Source organism: Narcine bancroftii, chromosome 6 (assembly GCF_036971445.1).
Source record: "Narcine bancroftii isolate sNarBan1 chromosome 6, sNarBan1.hap1, whole genome shotgun sequence".
In the NCBI taxonomy this organism is placed as follows: Eukaryota; Metazoa; Chordata; class Chondrichthyes; order Torpediniformes; family Narcinidae; genus Narcine; species Narcine bancroftii.
In genome coordinates, this window is record NC_091474.1 from 200,874,590 (window position 1) to 200,898,862 (window position 24,273).

General features: G+C 40.6%; 1 protein-coding gene across 6 annotated transcripts in view; it reads right to left on the reverse strand.

The window, feature by feature from the left end:
• Positions 1–4,647: 4,647 nt before the first annotated feature.
• The window catches only part of eif2b4 (eukaryotic translation initiation factor 2B, subunit 4 delta), a 91,495-nt gene continuing 71,869 nt past the window's right edge, over positions 4,648–24,273 (reverse strand). For all 6 annotated transcript variants that reach the window (XM_069887192.1, XM_069887195.1, XM_069887198.1 and 3 more), the window contains 6 exons: positions 23,763–23,839; positions 20,251–20,353; positions 17,328–17,455; positions 15,745–15,919; positions 13,747–13,927; positions 4,648–5,010 (listed from right to left, as the gene is read on the reverse strand). In XM_069887192.1, coding sequence (XP_069743293.1) covers positions 4,811–5,010; positions 13,747–13,927; positions 15,745–15,919; positions 17,328–17,455; positions 20,251–20,353; positions 23,763–23,839 — 864 coding nt within the window. In that variant the 3' untranslated portion in view covers positions 4,648–4,810. The remainder of the gene's footprint in view (positions 5,011–13,746; positions 13,928–15,744; positions 15,920–17,327; positions 17,456–20,250; positions 20,354–23,762; positions 23,840–24,273) is intronic.

Genomic DNA, 24,273 nt, shown 5'->3' on the forward strand with positions numbered 1-24,273 from the left:
ACACTAACTATCCGAGGCTCTCATATGTACAAAACAACATATATTTATTTATATTGATGAAATACTTGTCCTGCCTATGCAGCAATATCTCATCTTCCTTGAGGCATGTTGCAGTCTTCCATATATATTATTGAATCCTCTAACTTGGGGTAACTAAAATCTTTTTTCATTCTTTTTCTTTGTTTGTAACTAGCCATTTTACCAAGACTCATTTATTTCCAACTTTGAGTTTAAAGACAGATATTCCTTCAGAGGACCTCACAAATCGTTTATCTCCCAGCTGGCTGGTATGGGTCCCTGTGGTGATCTTCTAACCTTCCATCATCTTTAAGAGTTTGAGTTTGTGTCACACAATACTGCCACACATTCCCATTTGTTTAACAGAAGGGGAGGAGCAACTGGCAAGTGCCTAGGACTGCCGTAATAGCTTGTGTGCAGCTAGGCCTGTTGCGTGGTTTGGAGCAAGTTGAAATGTCATGAGGGTCAGTGGAAGGGCCTCTAGTCTCCTTAATCAGGTTTCCTCATATAGTATTCCATTCGTTCTCTCATCTGCCCCAGTTTATACAGGCAATAAAGTGATGTATACACTGTAAGTCCTTTGAAGATCCCTATACAGGTACCACCTTACCAGTAAAGTATGGGCCGTTGTCACTTGATATCTACTAAGGGATCCCAAACCCAAGAATCAAGTCCCAAAGTGAAACCTTATTAACAGTTATGGTATCATTTCCATGGGTTCGATCGACATCAAGAAAACAAATACACAATGACAGTTACATAGTTTAACCCATACAGTTAAGTAACCATACAAAGTCCATAAACTCTTTTCAACTTCTGATGCACTCTGCTGTAAATGTACAAATTCATTGTTAGACCACGGGAAGGGGTTGGCAGCCTGAACGCGTTGGGGTACCACCGGCTCAAAAGGATTTACTGGCTCAGCAGTGGGATCTTTCCATTCATTACCTGGAGATATTTGGTTCTTGCAATTAGAGCGATGGTAACAATCTCTTAAAGCATTAGTTAGGCTAGTCCAGTGTGTTGCTAAATTAACTTCATTCCCTCTGTCCAAATCACCCACACCTAAAGCATGCTACACTCTCAGGACCATAATGTGAAAATATCTCAGCTGCCAGCATCTCTTCGGCCTTTACATTATGCACACACTTGGGAATTTATTATATGGACCTTAAATTTCCTGACATGTGCCAGTCCAGCAAGGTAATGTCCACGTCAGCTGCAGGCTCGTTTGTGGCTGACAAATCCGATGCGGGACAGGCAGACACGGTTGCAAGGGAAAATTGGTTGGTTGGGGTTGGGTGTTGGGATTTTCCTCCTTTGTCTTTTGTCAGTGAGGTGGGCTCTGTGGTCTTCTTCAAAGGAGGTTGCTGCCCGCCGAATTGTGAGGCGCCAAGATGCACAGTTTGAGGCGATATCGGCCCACTGGCGGTGGTCAATGTGGCAGGCACCAAGAGATTTCTTTAGGCAGTCCTTGTACCTCTTCTTTGGTGCACCTCTGTCTCGGTGGCCAGTGGAGAGCTCGCCATATAACATGATCTTGGGAAGGCGATGGTCCTCCATTCTGGAGACGTGACTTACCCAACTACTAACTTCAGCCCTCTCTCCCCCAACTACTCTGCATCTTTGCAAAATGGAGAGAGCCACTGACAATCTTGTGACTCACTTGCTATTTCCTGCAGCTGTTTGAGAGACATTCATCAGATTTTAAAAAAGCAGATTTTTGACTAAAAAGCCAATTACATATTATGACTAAAAAGAAACTGCTGGAGGAAGTCAGTGAATTGAGCAGTATCCCTGAAGAGAAAGGATTTGTCAACACTTCAAGTCAAGAACCTGCATCAGAACCGTGAATAGAGAGAGAAGATAGACAATATAACAAGGACAGGTCCAGTAGGTTATATATGGTTTAAAAGACTTCGATTCAAAGGGGTTTTGATATGGTGAACAAGAAGAAGTGGTTTTCTCTTGTGGAAGAATTTTGAGTTAGGCTCACTGTTTAAAAATAACCAGTCACCTATGCAAGGCAAGTCATAATTGTTTATCCCAGAGCAGCGACTCTTTGGAGTGGCACTTCAACCTCCTTTTGAAGACTGGAATCTTTGAACATTGGGGGGCATGGTTGATATAGTGGTTTGCACAACACCCTGAAAGAGCAAGCAATCAGGACTTGAATTCAAATCCTGTGCTGTCTGAAAGGAGTCTGTTCGTTCTCCCCATGTCTGCGTGGATTTCCTCCCACCATTCAAAATGTAACGGGGGTGTAGATTAATTGGGTGGCATGGACTTGTGGGCCAAAATGGCCTGTTACTGTGCTGTAGATCTAAATTCTAATTCAAGTTTTTAAAGTATAAGTTAATAGACACTCGATAAGGAAATGTTACTAGCCGTGGAATATAGAACTGAGGTTATAATCAGCTCAACCATGATTTTATTTTTAAATGGCCCAACAGGCTTAAGGCATCAAGTGCCTCAATCCTGTTGCTATTTCTTCTTGTGTGCTTTTATCAGTCCTTTGGGTTCACAGCTTCAAAATTTCCATCAGCCATTTTGAAGAAAACATTTGTGAAAAGTTCAGCAATCCTTTTAGCAAGAACTTCCCCTTTTCTGTCAGGGCATTAATTGAATGAGATAAATCATAGAAAAATGTGCAGATGCCGGAAAGCTGAAAACAAAAGATACTGCAGCTGTGGGAAGGGGAAGCAGTAGCGTTTCAGATCCAAGAACCGAGCATCCAGCTCCTGTGAGAATATCAAGCACATTGAACAAATTCTCACAGGAGACACATGAAGGAAATTACATAATTCTAATGAGATTTTTAAACATTTACAGAACACTAAATAAAGGTTGGAACACACATGAATAGAGACTGAAAAGTCATATACTGTCCCTCATCCTAAAATCTTCAATTAAAAAATATTTACAAGAGCACAGGAAATGCTGAGCCAAATTATTTGCTCAGATATTATAGTTTAGCACATTATTGAGAGGTCATTGAGAATTCTTGAAACCCAGCAATACTTTTTCAGGATATAATTCATGCCAGTTTGAACCATTTTTCTTAATAGTGATTAACTGAATTGCAAATAGCACAGGTTATGAAAAACAGCTGATAACTTCTAGCTATCAGTATGTAACAGTGACTTTCAGTTCACAGAAATGTTTTGCTGTCAAGTCAAGTTAATCATTCTGAACGGAGAAAACAGCTTTAATCATGTGACAAGTCACATGCTGTGCCATTTTAATGAAACAAATATGCTTGCTGAGAACCTTTGCTGATTTTCAAAACATTGTTGCCATCTGTTGGGTAAACCCTTTATCTGCAACCCCAGCTACCAAAATAATTCATGCTTAACTCTTTAAAATAATGAATGATTTGTAGTCTCAAAAAACACTGTTAGTGCATTCATTAAAAACGGCTAATTTTTTTTTAAAAGAGAGGTGCTACTGATGACGGTGCTAGAGAAAACTAAAAAAAGATACTTTGTTTTAAAATGCATTCTTAAATTTATGCCTGACTAACTAAACCAGTGGAAGCTTTTCAGTGCTCCGGACCGATACATTTGTCAGGATATGATTGAGGAGACATTTACAGTAAAACCCTGGTATCCAGAACCTATGGGGATTGGTAGATGCCAGATAAGTGAATTTTCCAGTGGCTTCAAATTAACAGTGAGGCGTGCCAATTATAAACTTCCATATTTTTTATTTTTATTTTTTGCCAGTTGCTTGAATTCCAGAAACAGGGGTTTTTACTCTATTTGCCTCACAAAAAAAACCTCAATTTTGAACCAATAAACAACTAACAAGCATGTTCTAGAAGATCTATCCATCATAACTTAAAAGCTAAATACTAGGTTGGCTGTCACCCAAAAGGGAACAGTAAAAGAATCCACTTCCTGATGAGATCAGCACAAGACACAAAGATGCTAATTACCTATGATTTTGCTTTGCAGTAAATCTCATAAAATGGAACTAGAGGTTACACATTAATATTAAATATAGAGTTGGAGGGACTCGGGCATGTTTTGATGAAATGGAGATTCCAATTGCCATCTAGAACTTTGATACTAACACTGTAAAAAAAATGCTCAATATTACATTAAAAATATTGTGCTAATATTTCAGCTTGATAGTTCACACAAACATGTCCAGCCAAAACATGATAAACGTAATCTGTAACAATCATGTACTCTCTTGCCAACTTCTGCAGCTTATTCTCGAAAATTTTCCCTGTCTACACTAAATCAGCAGACTGGGCCCATACTTATTCCTATCATCTATTTTCTTAAAGCACTCTTCTATTTCCATCTCCTTGTTTGGTTTGGCATTTTTTGACTAATATTTCTGTGTGAACACTTTGGAATGCTTTCCTGTGCTAAAGATGTCAGATAAACAAGTTTTTTTGATGCAATGTACCAAAAGAATGACTCACCTTGTGCAATTTTCTTGAACCTCCCTGTGGCAAGTTACAATGTTAAATTGACAGTATTGTTGAGGCATGTCTCAACTCTATCATCTCATCCAGGGACCTGTGATTTTACTGTCAACCTAATAAGGAGTTTATTTCTGCGAGACGGGGAAGAAGCATCATTTGGGATGAGAAACAAGTATGTTGAAATAAATGTCTTCAATTTAACAAACTGTTTAATCATGTCATCTCATTCCACAGAAGCATACAAGAGTGAACCAAATTATTTTGTTTATTTTTACATGCCAGAGAAAAAGTTGAAAGTACCAGAACAACTGTTATCAGTGCTCATTCCTGTTCACCAGACTATTTTGTAAAGTCTTAATATTCCACGTTTTTCACACGCAGGACTACTGGTACTGAGGTACAGGGCATCATTCCCAAGTCTGTGATTACCAAATCAACGAAGTCAGGGGGTGTTACATCGTACACCAAGTTAAGGAGGCGCAATTTGGGATTTGTCTGCCAGTTCTGAAGGAGAGTTCTTCCATTCCGGGTCACCAAAAGGTCATCAGGGTCATCTGTAACAGACCATTTTGAAAATTTGCAGTCTGGTTGTTAATTGTACATAATTGCCCTCATTAGTCCATAAGCATTTTCAGATAACCGGAAGTCATACAAGTCTTTCTTTATCAGTTAACATCACAGCTGGTTGCATCACAGCTTGGTTTGGTAATTCAAGTGCCCAGGAATGCAAAGGTTGGAGAAGATAGCAAACACTGCCGGGTCCATCACAGGCTTTAACTTCCACTGTAGACATCAAGGACACCTCACCACTCGGTCAATACCTCTTCTCACTGCTATCTTTGGGCAGAAGGTACAGGAGCTGGAAAACCAGCTCCTCTATATTCAAGAACAGTTTATTTCCAACTACTATCAGACTCTTGAACCTCCCCTTCTTGCATGAATCACAGATGGCTCTGAAAGGACTGCATGCACTATTGTAAGTCAACATCTTTTTCACTATGATTATTGAGAATATTTATTATTTATCTTTTGTACATATTGTCATTTTTTATTCATAAGGTTTACTATACCGTGGTATTTTTAAATGCATCTAGCTACAGCAAGAATGTCTGTGCATTATACAATGTATATGACAATAAACTCATCATAACATCTGATTACCACAGTGACTTTTCATGCAAAATAATTAAATGAGAAGAAAACCATTTTACTCTATTTAAATGGTACTGCAGGATAGGCTCATTATTGCATCTGGATACAAATAGCCTAAAAGCACAGAGAATGTAAGTAATATTTCTGTAAAAATTACTTTGTGCACCGTGATCGTAGTTGCTGAAGAGGGGGAAAAAACCTTCGAAATCCCTTTTCAACTAAATGTACCAATATCTCAATATTGCTCCCACTTTCAAAAGTGGTGACAAAACTTGGGTGCAGACAATATACAGACCACAAACAGTAGAGCACAGGTACAGACACGCTGGACCACATGTTTGTGCTAAACGTGATATCCAAATTAAACTAAAAATATGCTGTGTGTACTTGATAGATATCCCTCCATCCCCTTCATATTCATGTCTATCTAGAAGCCTCTTAAATGCTACTATTTTATTGCTTCCATCACTACTTCCGGCAGCCCATTCCAGTCACCCTGTGTAAAATAATTGCCCTGAACATTCCCCCTTAAACTTTCACCCCTCATTTTGAAGTTCTGCAGAAAAGATTCTGACTATCCACTTTATCAATGCCTCATGATTTTATTAACTTGAATCAGATCATCCTTCAGAGAAAACAACCCAAATTTGTTCAACTTTTTCCCATAACTCATACTCTCTAAACTATGCAACATCCTGGTAAACCTCTTCTGTATCTTTTCCAATGCTTCCACATCCTTCCTGTAATGAGGCAACCAAGTGGAGCCGAACCCAAGTTTTGTATAGCTGCCAATTTAAATAGAGTAAAATGGTTTTCTTCTCATTTAATTATTTTGTAACATGACTTATATTTCTGTACAATGCCTCAACCCAAATTTCAGGATTTTGGCCTCAGCACCTCTGCAATTGAATTCTTACCCTGTCTAAAAGACTCCAGTCAATGAAGATGTGTAGAAACACACACTGTAGGTGCAATAAGCATTCAAAATTCCAGATGCCAGAAATCCAGACCACCTGAGAATCCTGACTTCTCGTAAACTCTAAAACTTAAAAAATTTAGTGGGCGTTTGTGTGCATAGGTTAGTGCCACAGATGCACATAAGTCGCGAAAGGGAGCAAATAATTTTTTTTTGTACTTTGTATTTTATATAAAAATATATTTTGTTAATAAACTATCAAAATTTACCCATTCATCTCTTCATTATTCTCTTTAAATTTGAATTTTATAAGTACTGCCTGAGAATCCTGAACATCTGGACCGACCCAATCCCCGAACAGTCCAGATTTTAAGACTTTGACTGTACCTGGAACAACCACTAGAAGTGGTGGAAGCACATTCAATAGCAATGTTTAAAAAGTTTCTAGATCAACACATGAATGAGAAAATAATACAGAGATCAATAGCAAGTGTAGAGGCAGAGTTTTAGTTTGGGCTTCATGTCCAGAGGAGACATGCTTAAGCTGCAGAAGTGGGTGAATGCAGCTCAGAACATCTAATAAATCTCTCTTTTCTCCATTAACTTCATGAACACTTCCTGCTGCATAGGAAAGGCAGCTAACATACTAAAGGACCCATCACACTCCAGACACATTCTCCTCCCTTTCCCCATCAGGAAGACCATTCAAGGGCAGAAAATTGCTCACCAAGAGGCTTAAAGACAGTTTGTTCCCAGCAGCCACCTGGATCCTGAGTGAACCTCACAAAAATGCTCTTATGCTACCCTTAATACACCTAACAGCACCTAATAGCCTGAATACACCTGAGATTGTCTGATCTCAGAAGCTAAGCAGCCTCAAGGCTGATCAGTACTTGGAAGGGAGACTGCCTAAGAACACCAGGTGCTGTAAGTTTCCGTGAGGGGCGCTGGACAAAGTTCTTTCTTCTTTGGCTTGGCTTCGCGGACGAAGATTTATGGAGGGGTAATATCCACGTCAGCTGCAGGCTCGTTTGTGGCTGACAAATCCGATGCGGGACAGGCAGACACGGTTGCAGCGCTTGCAAGGGAAAATTTGTTGGTTGGGGTTGGGTGTTAGGTTTTTCCTCCTTTGTCTTTTGTCAGTGAGGTGGGCTCTGCAGTCTTCTTCAAAGGAGGTTGCTGCCCGCCGAACTGTGAGGCGCCAAGATGCACGGTTTGAGGCGATATCAACCCACTGGCGGTGGTCAATGTGGCAGGCACCAAGAGATTTCTTTAGGTAGTCCTTGTACCTCTTCTTTGGAGCACCTCTGTCTCGGTGGCCAGTAGAGAGCTCGCCATATAACACGATCTTGGGAAGGCGATGGTCCTCCATTCTGGAGGACCTACCCAGCGCAGTTGGATCTTCAGCAGCGTGGATTCGATGCTGTCGGCCTCTGCCATCTCGAGTACTTCAATGTTGGAGATGAAGTCGCTCCAATGAATGTTGAGGATGGAGCGGAGACAACGCTGGTGGAAGCGTTCTAGGAGCTGTAGGTGATGCCGGTAAAGGACCCATGATTTGGAGCCGAACAGGAGTATGGGTATGACAATGGCTCTGTATACGCTAATCTTTGTGAGGTTTTTCAGTTGGTTGTTTTTCCAGACTCTTTTGTGTAGTCTTCCAAAGGCACTATTTACCTTGGCGAGTCTGTTGTCTATCTCGTTGTCGATCCTTGCATCCAATGAAATGGTGCAGCCGAGATAGGTAAACTGGTTGACTGTTTTGAGTTTTGTGTGCCCGATGGAGATGTGGGGGGGGCTGGTAGTCATGGTGGGGAGCTGGCTGATGGAGGACCTCAGTTTTCTTCAGGCTGACTTCCAGGCCAAACATTTTGGCAGTTTCCGCAAAACAGGACGTCAAGCGCTGAAGAGCTGGCTCTGAATGGGCAACTAAAGTGGCATCGTCTGCAAAGAGTAGTTCACGGACAAGTTGCTCTTGTGTCTTGGTGTGAGCTTGCAGGCGCCTCAAATTGAAGGGACTGCCATCCGTGCAGTACCGGATGTAAACAGCGTCTTCATTGTTGAGGTCTTTCATGGCTTGTTTCAGCATCATGCTGAAGAAGATTGAAAAGAGGGTTGGTGCGAGAACGCAGCCTTGCTTCACGCCATTGTTAATCGAGAAGGGTTCAGAGAGCTCATTGCTGTATCTGACCCGACCTTGTCAGTTTTCGTACAGTTGGATAACCATGTTGAGGAACTTTGGGGGGCATCCGAGGCGCTCTAGTATTTGCCAAAGCCCTCTCCTGCTCACGTTGTCGAAGGCTTTGGTGAGGTCAACAAAGGTGATGTAGAGTCCTTTGTTTTGTTCTCCGCACTTTTCTTGGAGTTGTCTGAGGGCAAAGACCATGTCAGCAGTTCCTCTGTTTGCGCGAAAGCCGCACTGTGATTCTGGGAGAACATTTTCGGCGACACTAGGTATTATTCTATTTAGGAGAATCCTAGCGAAGATTTTGCTTGCAATGGAGAGCAGCGTGATTCCCTGTAGTTTGAGCAGTCTGATTTCTTGCCTTTGTTTTTGTACAGTGTGATGATGATGGCATCACGAAGGTCCTGAGGCAGCTTTCCTTGGTCCCAGTAGAGCTTGAAAAACTCATGCAGTTTGGCATGCAGAGTTTTTCCGCCAGCCTTCCAGACCTCTGGGGACATTCCATCCATACCTGCTGCTTTGCCACTTTTCAGTTGTTCAATTGCTTTATATGTCTCTTCCCGGGTGAGGACCTCATCCAGCTCTAGCCTTAAGGGCTCTTGAGGGAGCTGGAGCAGGGCGGATTCTTGGACTGAGCGGTTGGCACTGAAAAGAGATTGGAAGTGTTCTGACCATCGGTTGAGGATGGAGATCTTGCCGTCTGAGCTGCGCAGCGGGCTTTGGACTTGGGGTGAGGGGCCGTACACAGCCTTTAGAGCCTAGTAAAAACCCCTGAAGTCGCCAAAGTCCGCACTGAGCTGGGTTCGTTTGGCGAGGCTAGTCCACCACTCATTTTGGATCTCCCGGAGTTTGCGCTGAAGATGGCTGCATGCGTGACGGAAGGCTCGTTTCTTCTCTGGCCAGGACGGCTTTGCAAGGTGAGCCTGGTGGGCAGCTCGCTTCTTTGCCAGCAGCTCCTGGATTTCCTGGTTGTTTTCGTCAAACCAGTCCTTGTATTTCCTGGAGGAGAAGCCCAATACCTCTTAAGTGGATTGCAGTATGGCAGTCTTTAGCTGATCCCAGAGGGTTTCAGGGGACGAGTCCGTGAGGCGGATTGCATCCTCGAGCTTTGCTTTGAGGTTTGCCTGGAAGTCTCCTCTCACTTCGTCTGACTGCAAGTTTCCAACATTGAACCTCTTTCTGGGGGCTTTACTGTTCCTGGACTTTGGCTTGAAGTGAAGGTTGAGCTTGCAGCGAACCAGCCGGTGGTCAGTGTGGCATTCCACGCTGGGCATGACCCTGATGTGGAGCACATCTCGTTTGTCTCTTTTTCGCACCAGGACGTAGTCCAGGAGGTGCCAGTGTTTGGATCGGGGATGCATCCAGGTAGTCTTCAGGCTGTCCCTCTGCTGAAAAAGGGTGTTTTTAATGACAAGCCACTGTTCTGCACAGAGCTCCAACAGGAGGCGCCTGTTGTCGTGGCACTTGCCGACACCATGCTTGCCCAGGATTCCTGGCCAGGTTTCTGAGTCTTTGCCGACGCGAGCGTTGAAGTCGCCAAGGATGACAACCTTGTCGGCTGTAGGGGTGCGTTGAATGAGATTGCGCAGATCAGTGTAGAACTTGTCCTTTTAGACAAAAGTTAAAGAATTTCATTTATGTTACATTCTAAATGTAGCATTCTGTGACAATAATGGAACCTTTACCTTTACTAACTGATGTTTTCACTGAAACACTAGACTCCTCACAGAAGAACTTTTATCACTGCACCAAGTGATAATCAACTTGAACGAGATAAAAACAAAGTTTACACATTTAACTTTTTAAATTTGTTAATTTCAGTAATATAAATGTAATTGTTCACTTGTGACCAATTCTGTTTGACAATCTGCCTCTTCAAGAGTTTGTTGTAGCATCCGTAGAGTTTAAAAGCAATAATAATCTAACAAATCAGTCCGGATTCAAACTCAGCTCTAAAAATGAAAGGACTGAACTACTAATGAGTGGTGACATTAAATGTGCCACAACCAACAAAGTACAGATCTGAAGTGGAATAGTAGTAAATGTTACCACAGAAACAGAAAGTGGTTCAATACAATCTATTTCAGTATAGCAGGAAATATTTTGTGGCAAGGAAAATTCCTTTGTCTTTACAAACCATTCCTAAATAATGCATTCAAAATCAGACCAGATCAGAGTAGAAACTTGTATGTTTCAGTATAAACCAAAGAACATAGAGCTACACAGCTTGAAACAGGCCTCAGTCCATCTCATCTATACTAACCAAGTTGCCTACCTAAGCTAGTCCTGTTTGCCCATTATTCCTCCAACTTGCACTTATTCATGTACTTCTTCAAATGTCTTTTAAAAGCCATAAATGTCTACAACTCTGGTGATTTATTCCATGTCCATATCACGTTGTGTGAAAAGGTTGCCCTTTGGGCAACTTTCCCCCTACATCATAAATCTCTGCCCTCCAGTTTTAGACTTTCCCATCCTAGATTTGACTTTCACATTATCCATACACCTCTGATTTTGTATACTTCTACATTACTCCTCAGGCTTCTATTCTCTAGGGCAGGGGTGTCAAACTCAAATTCACGGAGGGCCAAAATTAAAAACTTTGGACTAAGTCGAGGGCCGAACTAAATATTTATTGAAAATTTTCAACAACATCTGCATGTTTTCTCTTCTTTCAACATATGTAATGTTAAACTTTAGGATATAACTTTAGGAGGATAATGTTACAGGTCAGGAGTAGGTAGCTCAAGTTCACCCTTTGCTTGACCTGAGGGAAACCTATTTGGTCCCTGTGGAGATGTAGTCAGCATTCACAGGCTGTGTCCATTTTGGCCTGCATCAGGACTCAGCATTTCCTGCTCACTCCTCAGGCTCTAGGCCTCTATTCACCCTCGACCCACCATCCCTCTACCTGACCAGTCCTTTACCCAATCTCTTCTCACCCCTCACTCCACTCGCTCTGCCTCTACCCACCCCATCCTATACACGCCCCTCTACTGCCTCTCCCCTCAACCTGTTCCTCCCTCTACCCGTCTCTCACCCTCTAATCACCCCTCCCATACTCGCCCTGCCCCTCCCCTTTTACCTATTCTCTATCCACCCTTCCTTCTACTCATCCCTCCCTCTAACTGCCCCTCGCACCACCATAACTTCCCCTGTCCACTACTCCTCACCTACACCCTCTGCCCACCCCTGCTTACCCACCCACTCAGGCCCAGAGCGCTGCCGATCAGCCTTTGCGGACAGCCACCATCTCTCTCTTCGCGTGCAGGGCCGAACCAGCCGTCCCTGGGGTCCGCGCGGGTGCAAGCGCTGAAGGCCGTGGCGACCAGGAGAAGTGCGCTCGCGCTGTGGAAGGGCCGTCCGGTGCCAGTCGCGCGGGGCTCGCGCTGCCCAGGGGCCGCGCGCAGCCTGCCATGTCCGTCGCGCCGACAGGCAATCACAGGCGCTCACCCATCCGCCGCACCGCTCAACAGGTGGGAGAAGTGACTGGTTGTGCGGGGAGCCTTCCAACTGGCTTGCCGGCTGATGACATCGACAGACTTCTCGTGTTACAATTTCTCGTGTTACAATGGGGAAGGATGTGCAATGAAGGGGGAGGATGGTGGGGGTGACATTACCAAAAAACAGCATCGGCTCTCGCTGCAGGGCGGGCCACCTCTAATACATTTTTGAAATGATCTTGCGGGCCAAATATAATTATATCGCAGGCCAAATTTGGCCCACGGGCCAGAGTTTGACATGTGTGCTCTAGGGAATAAAGTCCGAGTCTATATAGCCTCTCATTGCTTTTTAAAAAATAATGTAGACATAAAGCATGGTTACAGGCCAATTCAGCTCTATGATTCCATGTTGCCTAATTTACACCTCATTCACCTACACCCAGTATGGATTTTTTTAAACTTTATTTAAAATATATAAAAGAAACCCCATAGTAATATATTATTAATAAAATACCATACAGTAAACTCTACCCCTCCCCCCCAACCAACTACAAAAAAACTCCCCTAACTACCCCTTCATAATAACGAAGTCTTTTACGTATGTGCCTCATTATTGCAAAAATAAAAAAATAATTTTTACTCAGATCCATACATTTTAAATATAGTTCCCACATTTTAGTAAAAAAAAATAGTTATTATACAAACTATATGTTATTTTTTTCTAAAGGAATACACATTTTCAATTCATTATGCCATCTTTGAATACTTAGTTCTACTTCATCCTTCTATGTTACTGCTACACATTTTCTTGCCACAGCTAGAGCCAAGCGAATTAATCCAATTTTAATCTCTTTTTTAACCCCTTCGTAAATCCCAATAAAAAAAACTAATGGACCAATTAATAAATGAATATTATACAAACAATTTAAAAATTCTCCAACTTTCAACCAAAAATTAAACACATTTTTACAAGACTCTAGCCTTCTAGTCCTATTAGCATCTTGTGACTTTTTTTGCACTCTTTCCATTTTAAGCAACATCCTTCCTGGAGCTTGGCTACTAGAATGTTCATAGTATTCCAAATGCAACCCTACCAATGTCTTCTATAGCTGTAACTTGACTTTCCAAATCCTGTCCTCAATGCCCTGACCAATGAAAACAAGCATGCTAAACGCCTTTTTCACCATCGTGTCTACTACTTGTGTAGCCACTTTCAGGGAAGTATGTACGCTTCAGTGTCTCTTTTTTACACATTCCCTAGCGCCCTACCATTTACTGTGTACAAATCTATTTTTATCATCAGTTCCTAGCAACCTCCTTTCCAAACACTATTATCAGGAAAACAGCAGTTCAGAATTGCTTCTTCTATGACCATAAATGGTGGTTTAGGTTAAGGAGGCAATTGGCATAAGATGGTTCATTAAATTAGGATTACTTACCATTTTCCCCCAAGACTTAGGAGAGAACTGATCTTTCTGCAAACACTTGCAAGACCACATCAACAAGCTTTCACTTGATATGAAATTAGAATTATGCTTTTTAAGCATCACTTCTCATTCATAAAAAATAATAGTTTTGCAAAAATAAAACTTACCCAGTTCATTCGACACAAATGAATCTGTCTGAACTCTTTCGCAAAACTTGTGTGTTTCACAGCATACCAAGACTGGAACATTGTAAGCTTTTGCCACCAGAGCTATTTGTGATGTTCCCACACGTGACATCACATAGCCATTAGCAAGAAGGGCATGGGCTCCCAAGAACACCTTAGAAACCTATCAAGAAAATGACAACAAACAGCTTAATGGAAAATGATAAATAATATTATCCCAATTAATTGTGGTTAAACATTTTTGCACTATTTACATTTTTAAACAAATAGTATTAACAACAATAAATTGTACACCAAACTTGAATTGTATACTTTTTTACACTTTCCATTCTGAGATATGTATTTAACGATGATAAATCACTGAAATTTCATTCAGCAATAATTAATGACTGAGCATTAAATAGTTAAGAAAATGAAAAATAAATGCTTTTAATTGTTTTACTCTCTCGATTTTGATTTGGTTCTAGTTTTTGAAATGAAGTCCCAATTATTCTTTGAATGAATCAATTGTAATTTATTTTGACTGGTCCATAAGACATAGGAGCAGAATTAGGCCATTCAGCCCATTGAATCTGTTCCACCATTGAAACCATGGCTGACATATTTCTCCTCTCAAACCCACTGTCCAGTTTTCTCCCTGTAATCTTTAACACCCTTACTAATCAAGAACCTCAACCTCCACTTTAAATATACTCAATGACTTGTTCTCCACAGCAGTTCAAGACAACAAATTCCATAGATTTACACTCCTCTGGCTGAAGAAATTTCTCCTCATCTCTGTTCCAAAGGGATGTCCGTTTATTCTAGTCCTAGACTCTTCCACTACTAGAAACGTATTCTCCACATCAACTCCATCAAGCCATTTCAATGTTCAGTAGTTTTCAATGAGATCACCATAACTGCAGCTTAATCTTTACGTTTTACATTCAGAAGTCCCCAAAGCGACAGTTAGAATTCAAGAAAACCCTTGAGAATCTAACTGTGGAGAATTTGAATATGTCAAATGATAGATATACTGTCGTTACCCAGCTGAAAATTAGTTAACAGCTTAGGCTAAGTAAAAGAGAGAAAACAGCAATTTTTCACTAAATTTTTTAAGTAATTAGCAACACCCATCCCCACCAACCTCACCATCTTGAGGCATTTTCCCATGCAACTTCTTAACAACCATGTTTACAAACTGTTTTCCTGATAAAGCAGTGATTTACTTCCACTTGTTCCAATCTCATGTGTACCTCATGTGGTGTTTACAATGTGGCCTCCTTTACAATGAAGGAACTAAAAACAGATAGTGTGATCGCTTTGAAAAGTACCTGTGTTCAGTCTGCAGGGGCAACCCCGAGCTTCCTCTTGGATGTCATTTATTCTCCATCCTACCCTCATGTAACTTGAAAAACAAAATCCTTGAACAACAAAAACCTTGAGGAACAGCAACTCATCTTTAATCTGGGCACATTTTAGCCTTCTGAAATATTGAATTATAACTTCCAATAACTCTGTCTACATTTAGAAACAAGTCATTCAGATGTGATCCTGGCTCAGTATTCTTCAACATTTTCTCCATTTAGGTGCCTGACATACTTTTACACACTTTTGTCACTATCTAACTGCCTGCCTTAACAACACATCCATATAAGAATCTTAGTTTCAATCAATCCAGACATGAGCTTTGACAAACTATCCCCTCACCACACCTTCTCTGTCAGATAGCATTATCTTTTTAGCTCTCCTTCCTAGTCTAAAACTATAATGCTGCATGACATACTGAGTATTTGCAGCATTTTCTTGTTTTGATTTTTTTTTAAACATTAACTTGATAAATTAAATACAATGGGAATTGCATTTCTTTCTTTTTTTAAGAATTGGTTAGTTCTAATACTTATACACGTAAAATAATATTTACAGTTTTCAAAACAGACCTTTTATCATAGGATATTATCATTTTTTTTATAATAAATATCAGAGAATTCAAAAACACACCTCAGGCAGAATATAGGACACAGCACCAATCAGAACATAGGTGCAGTGAATCCCACTCTTGACTAGTCTTCGAAGTGTCTCTCTTCCTTCCAATTTAGGCCGGCTATCGACCACTACAACCTTGAATTTTTTCCGCTTGTGAGCGTCGCAAAGAATGGTGCTCACCAAGGATGAACTGTGCAAAAAGAGAATCCAATATTATGATTCAGCCATAATAAAGAACATAAGAAACAGCTATGATAGCCCAATGGCCTTCCTCTGGAGTCTCAGACATGAAGTGTGGAAACAGGCCCTTCGGCCCAACATTCCCTTGCCAACCAAAATGTCCCATACACAGTAGTCCCACCTGCCCACATTTAGAGAGACATTCTATCCATATATATGTTCTATCCATATATCTGCCCAATTTTTCCTAAAACATTCCAATGTTACCTACCTCAACTATCTTCTTCTTGTTCCAAAACCAAACATCCTCTCTGCAAAATGGTTCCTGTTAAATCCTCAAAAGGTTCCTGTTCCTGTTAAATCTCTCCCAACTCACCTTAAACTTATGTCCTCTGACTTGTGATTCCCTAATCTGGGCAAAAGACTGTGCGTTCATCCAATCTATTCCTGTTATGATGCTGTACACCTCTATGCAATCACCCGTCATCCACCTACACTCCAAGGAATATAGTCCTAACCTGTTCATCCTCTCCCTATAACTCAGGCCCCTCCCAAGTCCTAGCAACATCTTTATAAATTTTCTCGGCAACCTCTCTAACTTGACATCTTTCCTAGAACACAGTGACCGATACTGAACATAATACAAATGCATCATGACCTCCCAACTTGTACACTCAGTACTGTGACCCATGAAGACCAATGTGCAGAAAATACTTAGGGCTACCCTATCTACCTGTGATACCACTTTCAAGGTACTACATACATGTACACCTAGATCCCTCTGGTCTACAACACTCTCCAAAACCCCATAATTTATCATGTAGGTCTTAACAATGTCAGCTTCCCAAATGCAAAATTTTTCTATATTGAATCCAATCAAGTATTCATCTGCCCACCTGTCCATCCGATCAAGATTCTGCTGAAATCTTTAGCAACTGTCTTCACTATCTACAAAACCAGCCACAAATTTGCTAATCACACCATGTACATTTCAACAATGCTGTAAGGTTTAAAAATTTATTGCTTCTACTTTCAGGCAAATTTAATTTACTTTGGTTGAATCAAGTGATCTTGCTCAATATTCTTAATTTGTACAGTAAAACCCCCTCATAATACACATTTCCCACTTGAAGGCAGCCCATCTCTTAAAATGTGACCACCTCCCCAGTTGTTGTTGCCACTTTCACTAACATAATAAATAATGAGAGAGGAGCTGGGTGTATTCTAATGTGCACTAAAACATAGAATGAAAGAATGCATTAACTGGCTAATGTTTTCAACAAATCTATTAAAAAGGACTGATATTTTTATGTAACCAGTTTGATTTTCACCTTCTGTGAGGAGAGGCACTAATATTTTCTGTAGTTTTAGAACGACACTGAACAGGGAACAACATTCCAACATAGGGTGCAACTTACCAGGCATACACCAGAATTACATCACCATCATTAATTTTCTCAAAAGCTGATTTTGATATAGCTTCTGCAGCCAGATGAATCTTCTCTTTTACGTATTTATCTATACATTCTAACAATATGGCCTTTGCCTAGAAGTAATACAGAGGGTCATGTTATAGGCATGTTTTATATGATCAAGGCAGAGTGGAAGAAATAATTATTCTTACAAACAGGGTAATCAAAACTACAGCAATAAATGCATGTGAATTATAATAAAAGCAAGTAGAAAGAGGTGTGCAATACATTCCAAACTTCTATCAAAAATTGCCAAAAGCAAACAAGATTTCAAATTACTCCGTTTAAAAAAAAATGATGCAGAAAAACACCTTAATAAATAGTGTAATCTTAAATTATGACATCAAGTCATAACAAGGTTGATTGGGAGATGATGTGTTTTGATGGTGTGACTAAATTGCTTAATGAAAGATATAGTATGATTAATTATAATTTTTTGCATCAGTTATATCTAACCCCTGAGAAATTGAAAAAATATGGATTTAGTAATTCAGAGTTGTGTTTTAGATGTGGATTACATAGGAACATTTTTACATTCAGTTTGGCTTTGTGATAAAGTTCAATTATTTTGGCATAAAATTAAGGAATTTCTTCAACATTTGTTTAAAATCCAATTTTTGTTGATCAAAACATTTTTTTGTTTGGTTATACTGCTCCATTTATGGATTTGGGGTTAGATAAGTTTCAGACAGCATTTTTTTCGTTTAGCATTGGCTGTAGCACGTAAATGTGTTGCGATTTCTTGAAAAGATGAAGTTGAGATAAATGTAAATCGTTGACATAATGAGTTGAGGTCCTGTATTTATATGGAGAAAATAACATATAATTTGCATGATAATTATGACTTTTTTGTTAAAATGTGGTCACCTTATTTGAAATGTATGAATTTAATAATATCTTAAACTGCTGTATGTATTTTTAAAATTTTCTTAATGCTTCCCTTGTGGAGTTTGCTGAGGCTGGGTGGAAGGGGGTGGGATAGTTGTAGTTTTCATTTTTATATTACAGACTTTGTAGAAGTTTTTGTTTTAAAAATATTAAATAAAGTTTTTTAAAAAAAATTATAACAAGGTCTTGCAGAGTGGAAAAGCAGTGTCCTGTTTCAAGAGCACTTTTAAAAATATGTTCCTACCAAATAAAGAACAATGAAATAGAGGAATCAGCGACACCAGTGCTGCAGTAAGAACGAGGAACTTGCTGCTTTCATAGATTCCCAACTATAGTAAAATGCTTTTAATATGAACGACCAATTGCCTGCATCTAGGTGGCCAAAATATATCAAACGGATGCATGCAAAGTGATCACGTGATCCCTGTAGTGCCAGCGTAGACCTTGCCTATGCCCTTATCTGCAATAACCTTTGATAAAGACAAATTCATGGACATCATAATTGCAAAGTTTTAAGAAAATGACCTTCTGTAAACTAATCAGGAAATCCAAGAAAACAAATTTATCTCACTACAGCTTCTGGTGTATAAGCAATTCCACCCAATCCCCAAGGAAAGCAGCTGTTAGACTGGTGTCAGCAGGGACACCTGACAACGGAAATTTCTGCCAAATTGCCATGTGCAAATACTAGGATGATAGCAAATGGAGAGCCAGGATTTGCAGTTGTTACCTACCTTTGCCAAAAACAACATAACATTTCATATAATAATGCATACACCACCACTAAGATAGTCTACCACAATATTATAACTCACTAAAATATCTACAGTAGATTGACAAAGCAGTTAATGCTGCTCTTTCACTTCATCTGGGTTCAACCATGATCTTTGGTGCTGTTTGCATACTCTCCATGACATGGGTTTATTAGTTTCCTTCCACATCCCAAAGATGTGCTAGGATAGTTGTCCACTAGGAATTACCAGAAGTGTAAGAGGTGGGATAGACAATGCGAGTTACTGTATATTTGATAGATAACAAGTTATAAGGAAATAAGTGGAGGAAAAAGATTGCTCTGAGAGCTGGCCAAGACTCAAATGGGCTAAATTACCTCTTTCTATGTTGTAAAGAAATTTGATTTTAAAATTCCATTCAAAATCTGTATAAAGACACCACAAAAACACAACCAATTTAAAGCACCTATGCATTATTTTTAAAAAATGGTGCTGCCAGAGCTGCTGTAACAGCAACACTGTTGGTGGTGCAGACCTGGGAAGAGCAGGAGCGGAGATACTGCCCTTTTCTGCAAGGTCCTACTACCCTGATGAGTTGTCAACGGTTTCCAAACAGGCTTTAAAACAGCCGGTTAAAGGAGCTGGCGGTGTTTTATTTTTAAACCCTGTGACCACAGAATTCTGTACTCAGGAAGGCAGCACCTATGCTGGGTAGTGTTCCACGAGGGGTACAGACTTCGGGGGAGCACTGGATTGGCATAGGACACCAGAAGCAAGGAGAGCACTCTGCCTGTTGAGAAGGAGAAGCATGGGAGACAATCCTACAGGAAGGTACCACAGCACCTGAACAACCCACACAGGCTCCAGGAGACTGGGTCATGGGGACCAGGTATGGCAGCTGGAATTCAAGAGGGTGCTGAGGGCAAGAAAAGCTCCCAAAGCTCCTTGGGAGCTGAAGGCTTCTTGATTGTATCAGAGGTTTGGACCTGAAGCTCGGGCTGCAAATAGATTGAACAGGGGTCTGTGCGGCTGCTGAGGCTGCGGGATCACTGGAGGCGAATCTATGGATACTCAGTGCCTCTGAAGGGACTTTCTTTAGCTTCTCTTTCTCTTAATGTTAGGGACACTGGGCAAAGTTCATAATTATTCTTTGTTTGCCTTACATCATGTATATTTTTATGTTTTATTATGTAACAATAAAAGGAACCTTGATTATTTTCTTTAAAAAATGTATGTGGTAGTAGCCTCACCTCATCCTCTTTCATGCTTCTGGCAATATTTGAGATTTCCTTTTTTATGAACTTTATTGCATTGCCCATACTTGTTGAGAGTGAGCGGCACTGATTTAGAAAGCTTGTAAAGAAACAACAATCAAAAATAAATACAGGGTTTGTAAATCATTTTCAACCAAGATTATGCTGACTGATTACAATCAGTGGATAAATGCACTTTATCACTGTATGATAGATCAGAAAGAAATAGGAAGGTCTTAATTATGCATCAGTGTGATAAGGAATTGTTGGCAAAGAACTGGTAAATACACACTTCACTTAATTTGTAAAAGGAACTTTTTGCAAGTTGCTTCAGCTCATCACAAATGAGTGGTGACATGTGGCATGTGCTATAATCTGAATCCTAATTTTACTGTGCTCATGTCCTTCAATCTTCACCTTTTATCCTCCAAGGTTTCCATGACCATTATGGACAATTATGAGGATACTCTGGAGCAGCTATAAAAATGTCATGAATTATACCAACTTCCCAAAGCATAATATTTACTTTTTTAGCAAAAGCTAAGTGATGTTCCATTTGATTAGTTCCATTTGATTAGATTATCTTATGCTGGGTTCCCTTTCATTATCAAGTCAAATTTGTCAACTGATTGTACAAGTACAACCCAACGAAACAGCATTCTCTGGACTTTGGTGCAAACCACAGAAACATACAACCAAAAATAACTCAGACAAACAATACCCGTGCAGGACAAGTACTTCAACTACACAAACAAATAAATAAATAAAATTGTTTCATGAATATGAGAGTCCTGAATGATTAGTGTGAGCAGTTCCTTTGGTCATTCAGCTTTTGCACTGCCTGCGGGAAGAAGCTGTTCTTCAGCCTGATGGTGCTGGCTCTGACTCCTGCATCTCATCTCTGATGAGAGCAACTGAAAAAGGCTGTGTGCAGGGTGGAAGGGGCTTTTAATGATTTTGCGTGTCCTGAGTTTCTTAGATATTCTTTCTCCTATCTTGGTACAGCAATGGACTGAAATACCACAAGACCATAAGACATAGGAGCCGAGTTAAGCCATTTGGCCCACTGAATACTCCCCACCATTCCATCATGGCTGACTTACAATCCTCTTCAACCCTGTTCTCCTGCCTTCTCCCTGTAAACCCTTGATTCCCTTCCTGATCAAGAGCATATCTATATCCGTTTTAAATATTCCCAATGACTTGGTCTTCACATTCCACAAATTCACCACTCTTTGGAAAACGAAATTCTTCCTCATCTCTGTTCGAAAGTGATAGTTTTGTATTCTGAGGCTATGTCCTCTAGCCCCAGACATCCTCTCCACATCCACTCTATCTAGGCCTTTCAATATTCGATAAGTTTCAATGAGAAGCAGCTCCATTCTTCTAAACTCCAGTGAGTACAATACCAGAGCTTCAAAAGCTCCTCATATGAAAACCCTTTCACTCTGGGGATCATCCTTGTAAACCTCCTCTGGACCCTCTCCAATGCCAAATACATCCTTTTTTAGATATGGAGCCCAAAACTACTTACAAATCCCGTGTGGTCTGACCAATGCCTTACAAAACCTCAACATCACATCCCTGCTTTTATATTCTATCCCTCTCAAAATGAATGCTGGCATTCCATTTGACTTCTTTACTATTAATTCTGCATCCAAGTTGATCTTTAGGGAATCTTACACGAGACTCCCAAGTCGTTCTGCACCTCCAATTTCTTAACTTGTTGCCCATTTAGAAAATAGTTTCTACCTTCATTCCTTCCACCAAAGTGCATGATCATACACTTCTCTACATAGTACTTCACCTGCCATTTCATTGTCCTAATCTCTTTTCCATGTATACCTTTAAGTAGCTTCATCCAATTTCTATTACGCTGATCCTTGCACATGTCCAACTTTGCATGAGATGCAAACTATTCACTGAGCTAGATTATCAATGAATTAACAAGATGCCCCCTTCCTTAAATTCTCTTTCTTTAGTTATAATTTTAACAAGTACAAGACAGTTAACATTTCTGGAGAAGATTCTATACTGCTGGTTATATTTACATTATAATTTAGTCATGCACAATCAGAAATAAGCACAGAGACCAAATTTGTAATGGAAATAAAAATAACAATGACAGATGAATGTATTAACAAACGCATCTACCATTTGATAAATTATCCTGCAAAAAAATTTTCACCTTAAACCAAAGAAACTTTAAAATTCTCACTATGAATGAGTGTTGAAACAACACAAATGCTAAAGAAACTCAGCAAGTCAAACAGTACCTTCATGTACCAAAGGTGAAGATACATCTCTAACATTTTTTGCTTGAGCCCTTCATTAAGGTGTGGGGGAACATGAGAGATGTCGGAACAAAAAGGCGGGGGGGGGGGGGGTGAGGATGGGAGATGATAGGTGGGGGGGACACCACAAGAGGGTGGGGGGGGGGCAGAAGGAATACAGGCTAGGTGGAGAGAGAAAGGAAGTAGGAACTGGAATAACTAGTTGGGGGGAGGGGGAGGAGGGAAAATGCAAGCTGATTAGTGGAATTCAGTGAACTCAATGTTCATGCCCTGGGGTTGGAGGTGCCCAGACAAAAAGTGAGGTGTTGTTCCTCCAATCTGCAGGTGGTCAGGATGGGGTAGTGTGAAAGGCCATGGACAGACATGTGAGCTTGAGAGTGTGACTCAGAATTGAAATGGTTGGCTACGGGGTGGTCGCTTTTGTTGCAGATGGAGAGGAGGTGCTGAGCGAAGTGATCTCCTAATCTGCAACCGGTCTGTCGTGGTAGAGGAGGCCACGGAGGGTGCACTGGATGCAGTAAATGAGTTCTTTGGAGGTACAGGTGAAATGTTGATTTACCTGAAAGGTCTGTTTGGGACCTCGGATCGTGGTGAGGGAGGAGGCGTGGTGCAAGTATTACATCTCCTACGACCACAGTGGAACGTGCCGGGTTTCACCTGTGCAATGGGTGGGGAGGGAAGAGTGCACAAGGGAGTTACAGAGGGAGCAGTCCTTACAGAAAGCTGAGCGGGGAGAAGGAAAACTGTGTCTGATGGTGGAGTCCTGTAATAAGTGCCGGAAATTCCAGTGGATAACGTGTTGGATGCGGATGCTAGTGGGGTGATGAAGACGAGGGGGATTCTGTGTTTATTGTTTCTTGGGGCAGAGGGGCTAGGGCAGATGAGCAGGGAATGGAGGAATAGCGGTTGAGGGTCGAGTTGATAGTGGTGGAGGGGAAGCCACATTTGTGGAAGAAGGCAGACATTTCAGAGGCTCTGGACTGGAAGACTTCATCTTGGGAGCAGATGCGGCAGAGACAGAGAAATTGAGAGAAAGGGATGGAGTCCTTGCAGGGGACAGGGTGTGAGGATGACTAGTGCAGGTAGTTGTGGGAGTTAGAGGGTTTGTAATAAATGTCAGTGGAGAGTCTCCTGAGATGGAGATAGAGAGATCCAGAAAAGGGAGAGAGTCATCAGAGATGGAGCAGGTGAGTGCTGAGTAACTTAAATAAATACCTGATGTACGGTTTGAGTTTATTGACCAGGTCTCTTGATAATTCTTCTTTGGGTGGAGTTGAGTAATCACGAATAACCTGAAGGCAGGAAAAGTTAGTCACAAATTTTATTTGAAGACTATCGACGGCAATACAAAAAAAAAACTAATTCATTTTATCAACATAATTCAGATTTTATGCCAAGTTTGTGTAATTGTTTCAAAAATAATTCTCTAGTACAGGTTCAGTAGCAACTTACCATGGATGAAAAGTGAAAAATAAACTGAGAAGCTGCATAATTTGAAAGGCACATATTGGAGGGCCTCATGACTTCAGCAGATGACTGATCACAAAGTTATAGCAATAATATTTATCATTTAAGAAAATTCAAATATTGTACGTTAAGATTTATGCTTTTACTAATTATTTCCCTCTTCAGTCCTTGGTCAAGTTGCAAATATAAAACCCAAATGATGGTCTTCTTTAATTAGGAAGTGACTTTTGAACTCAGCGTTGAATAAAAGGCATACATT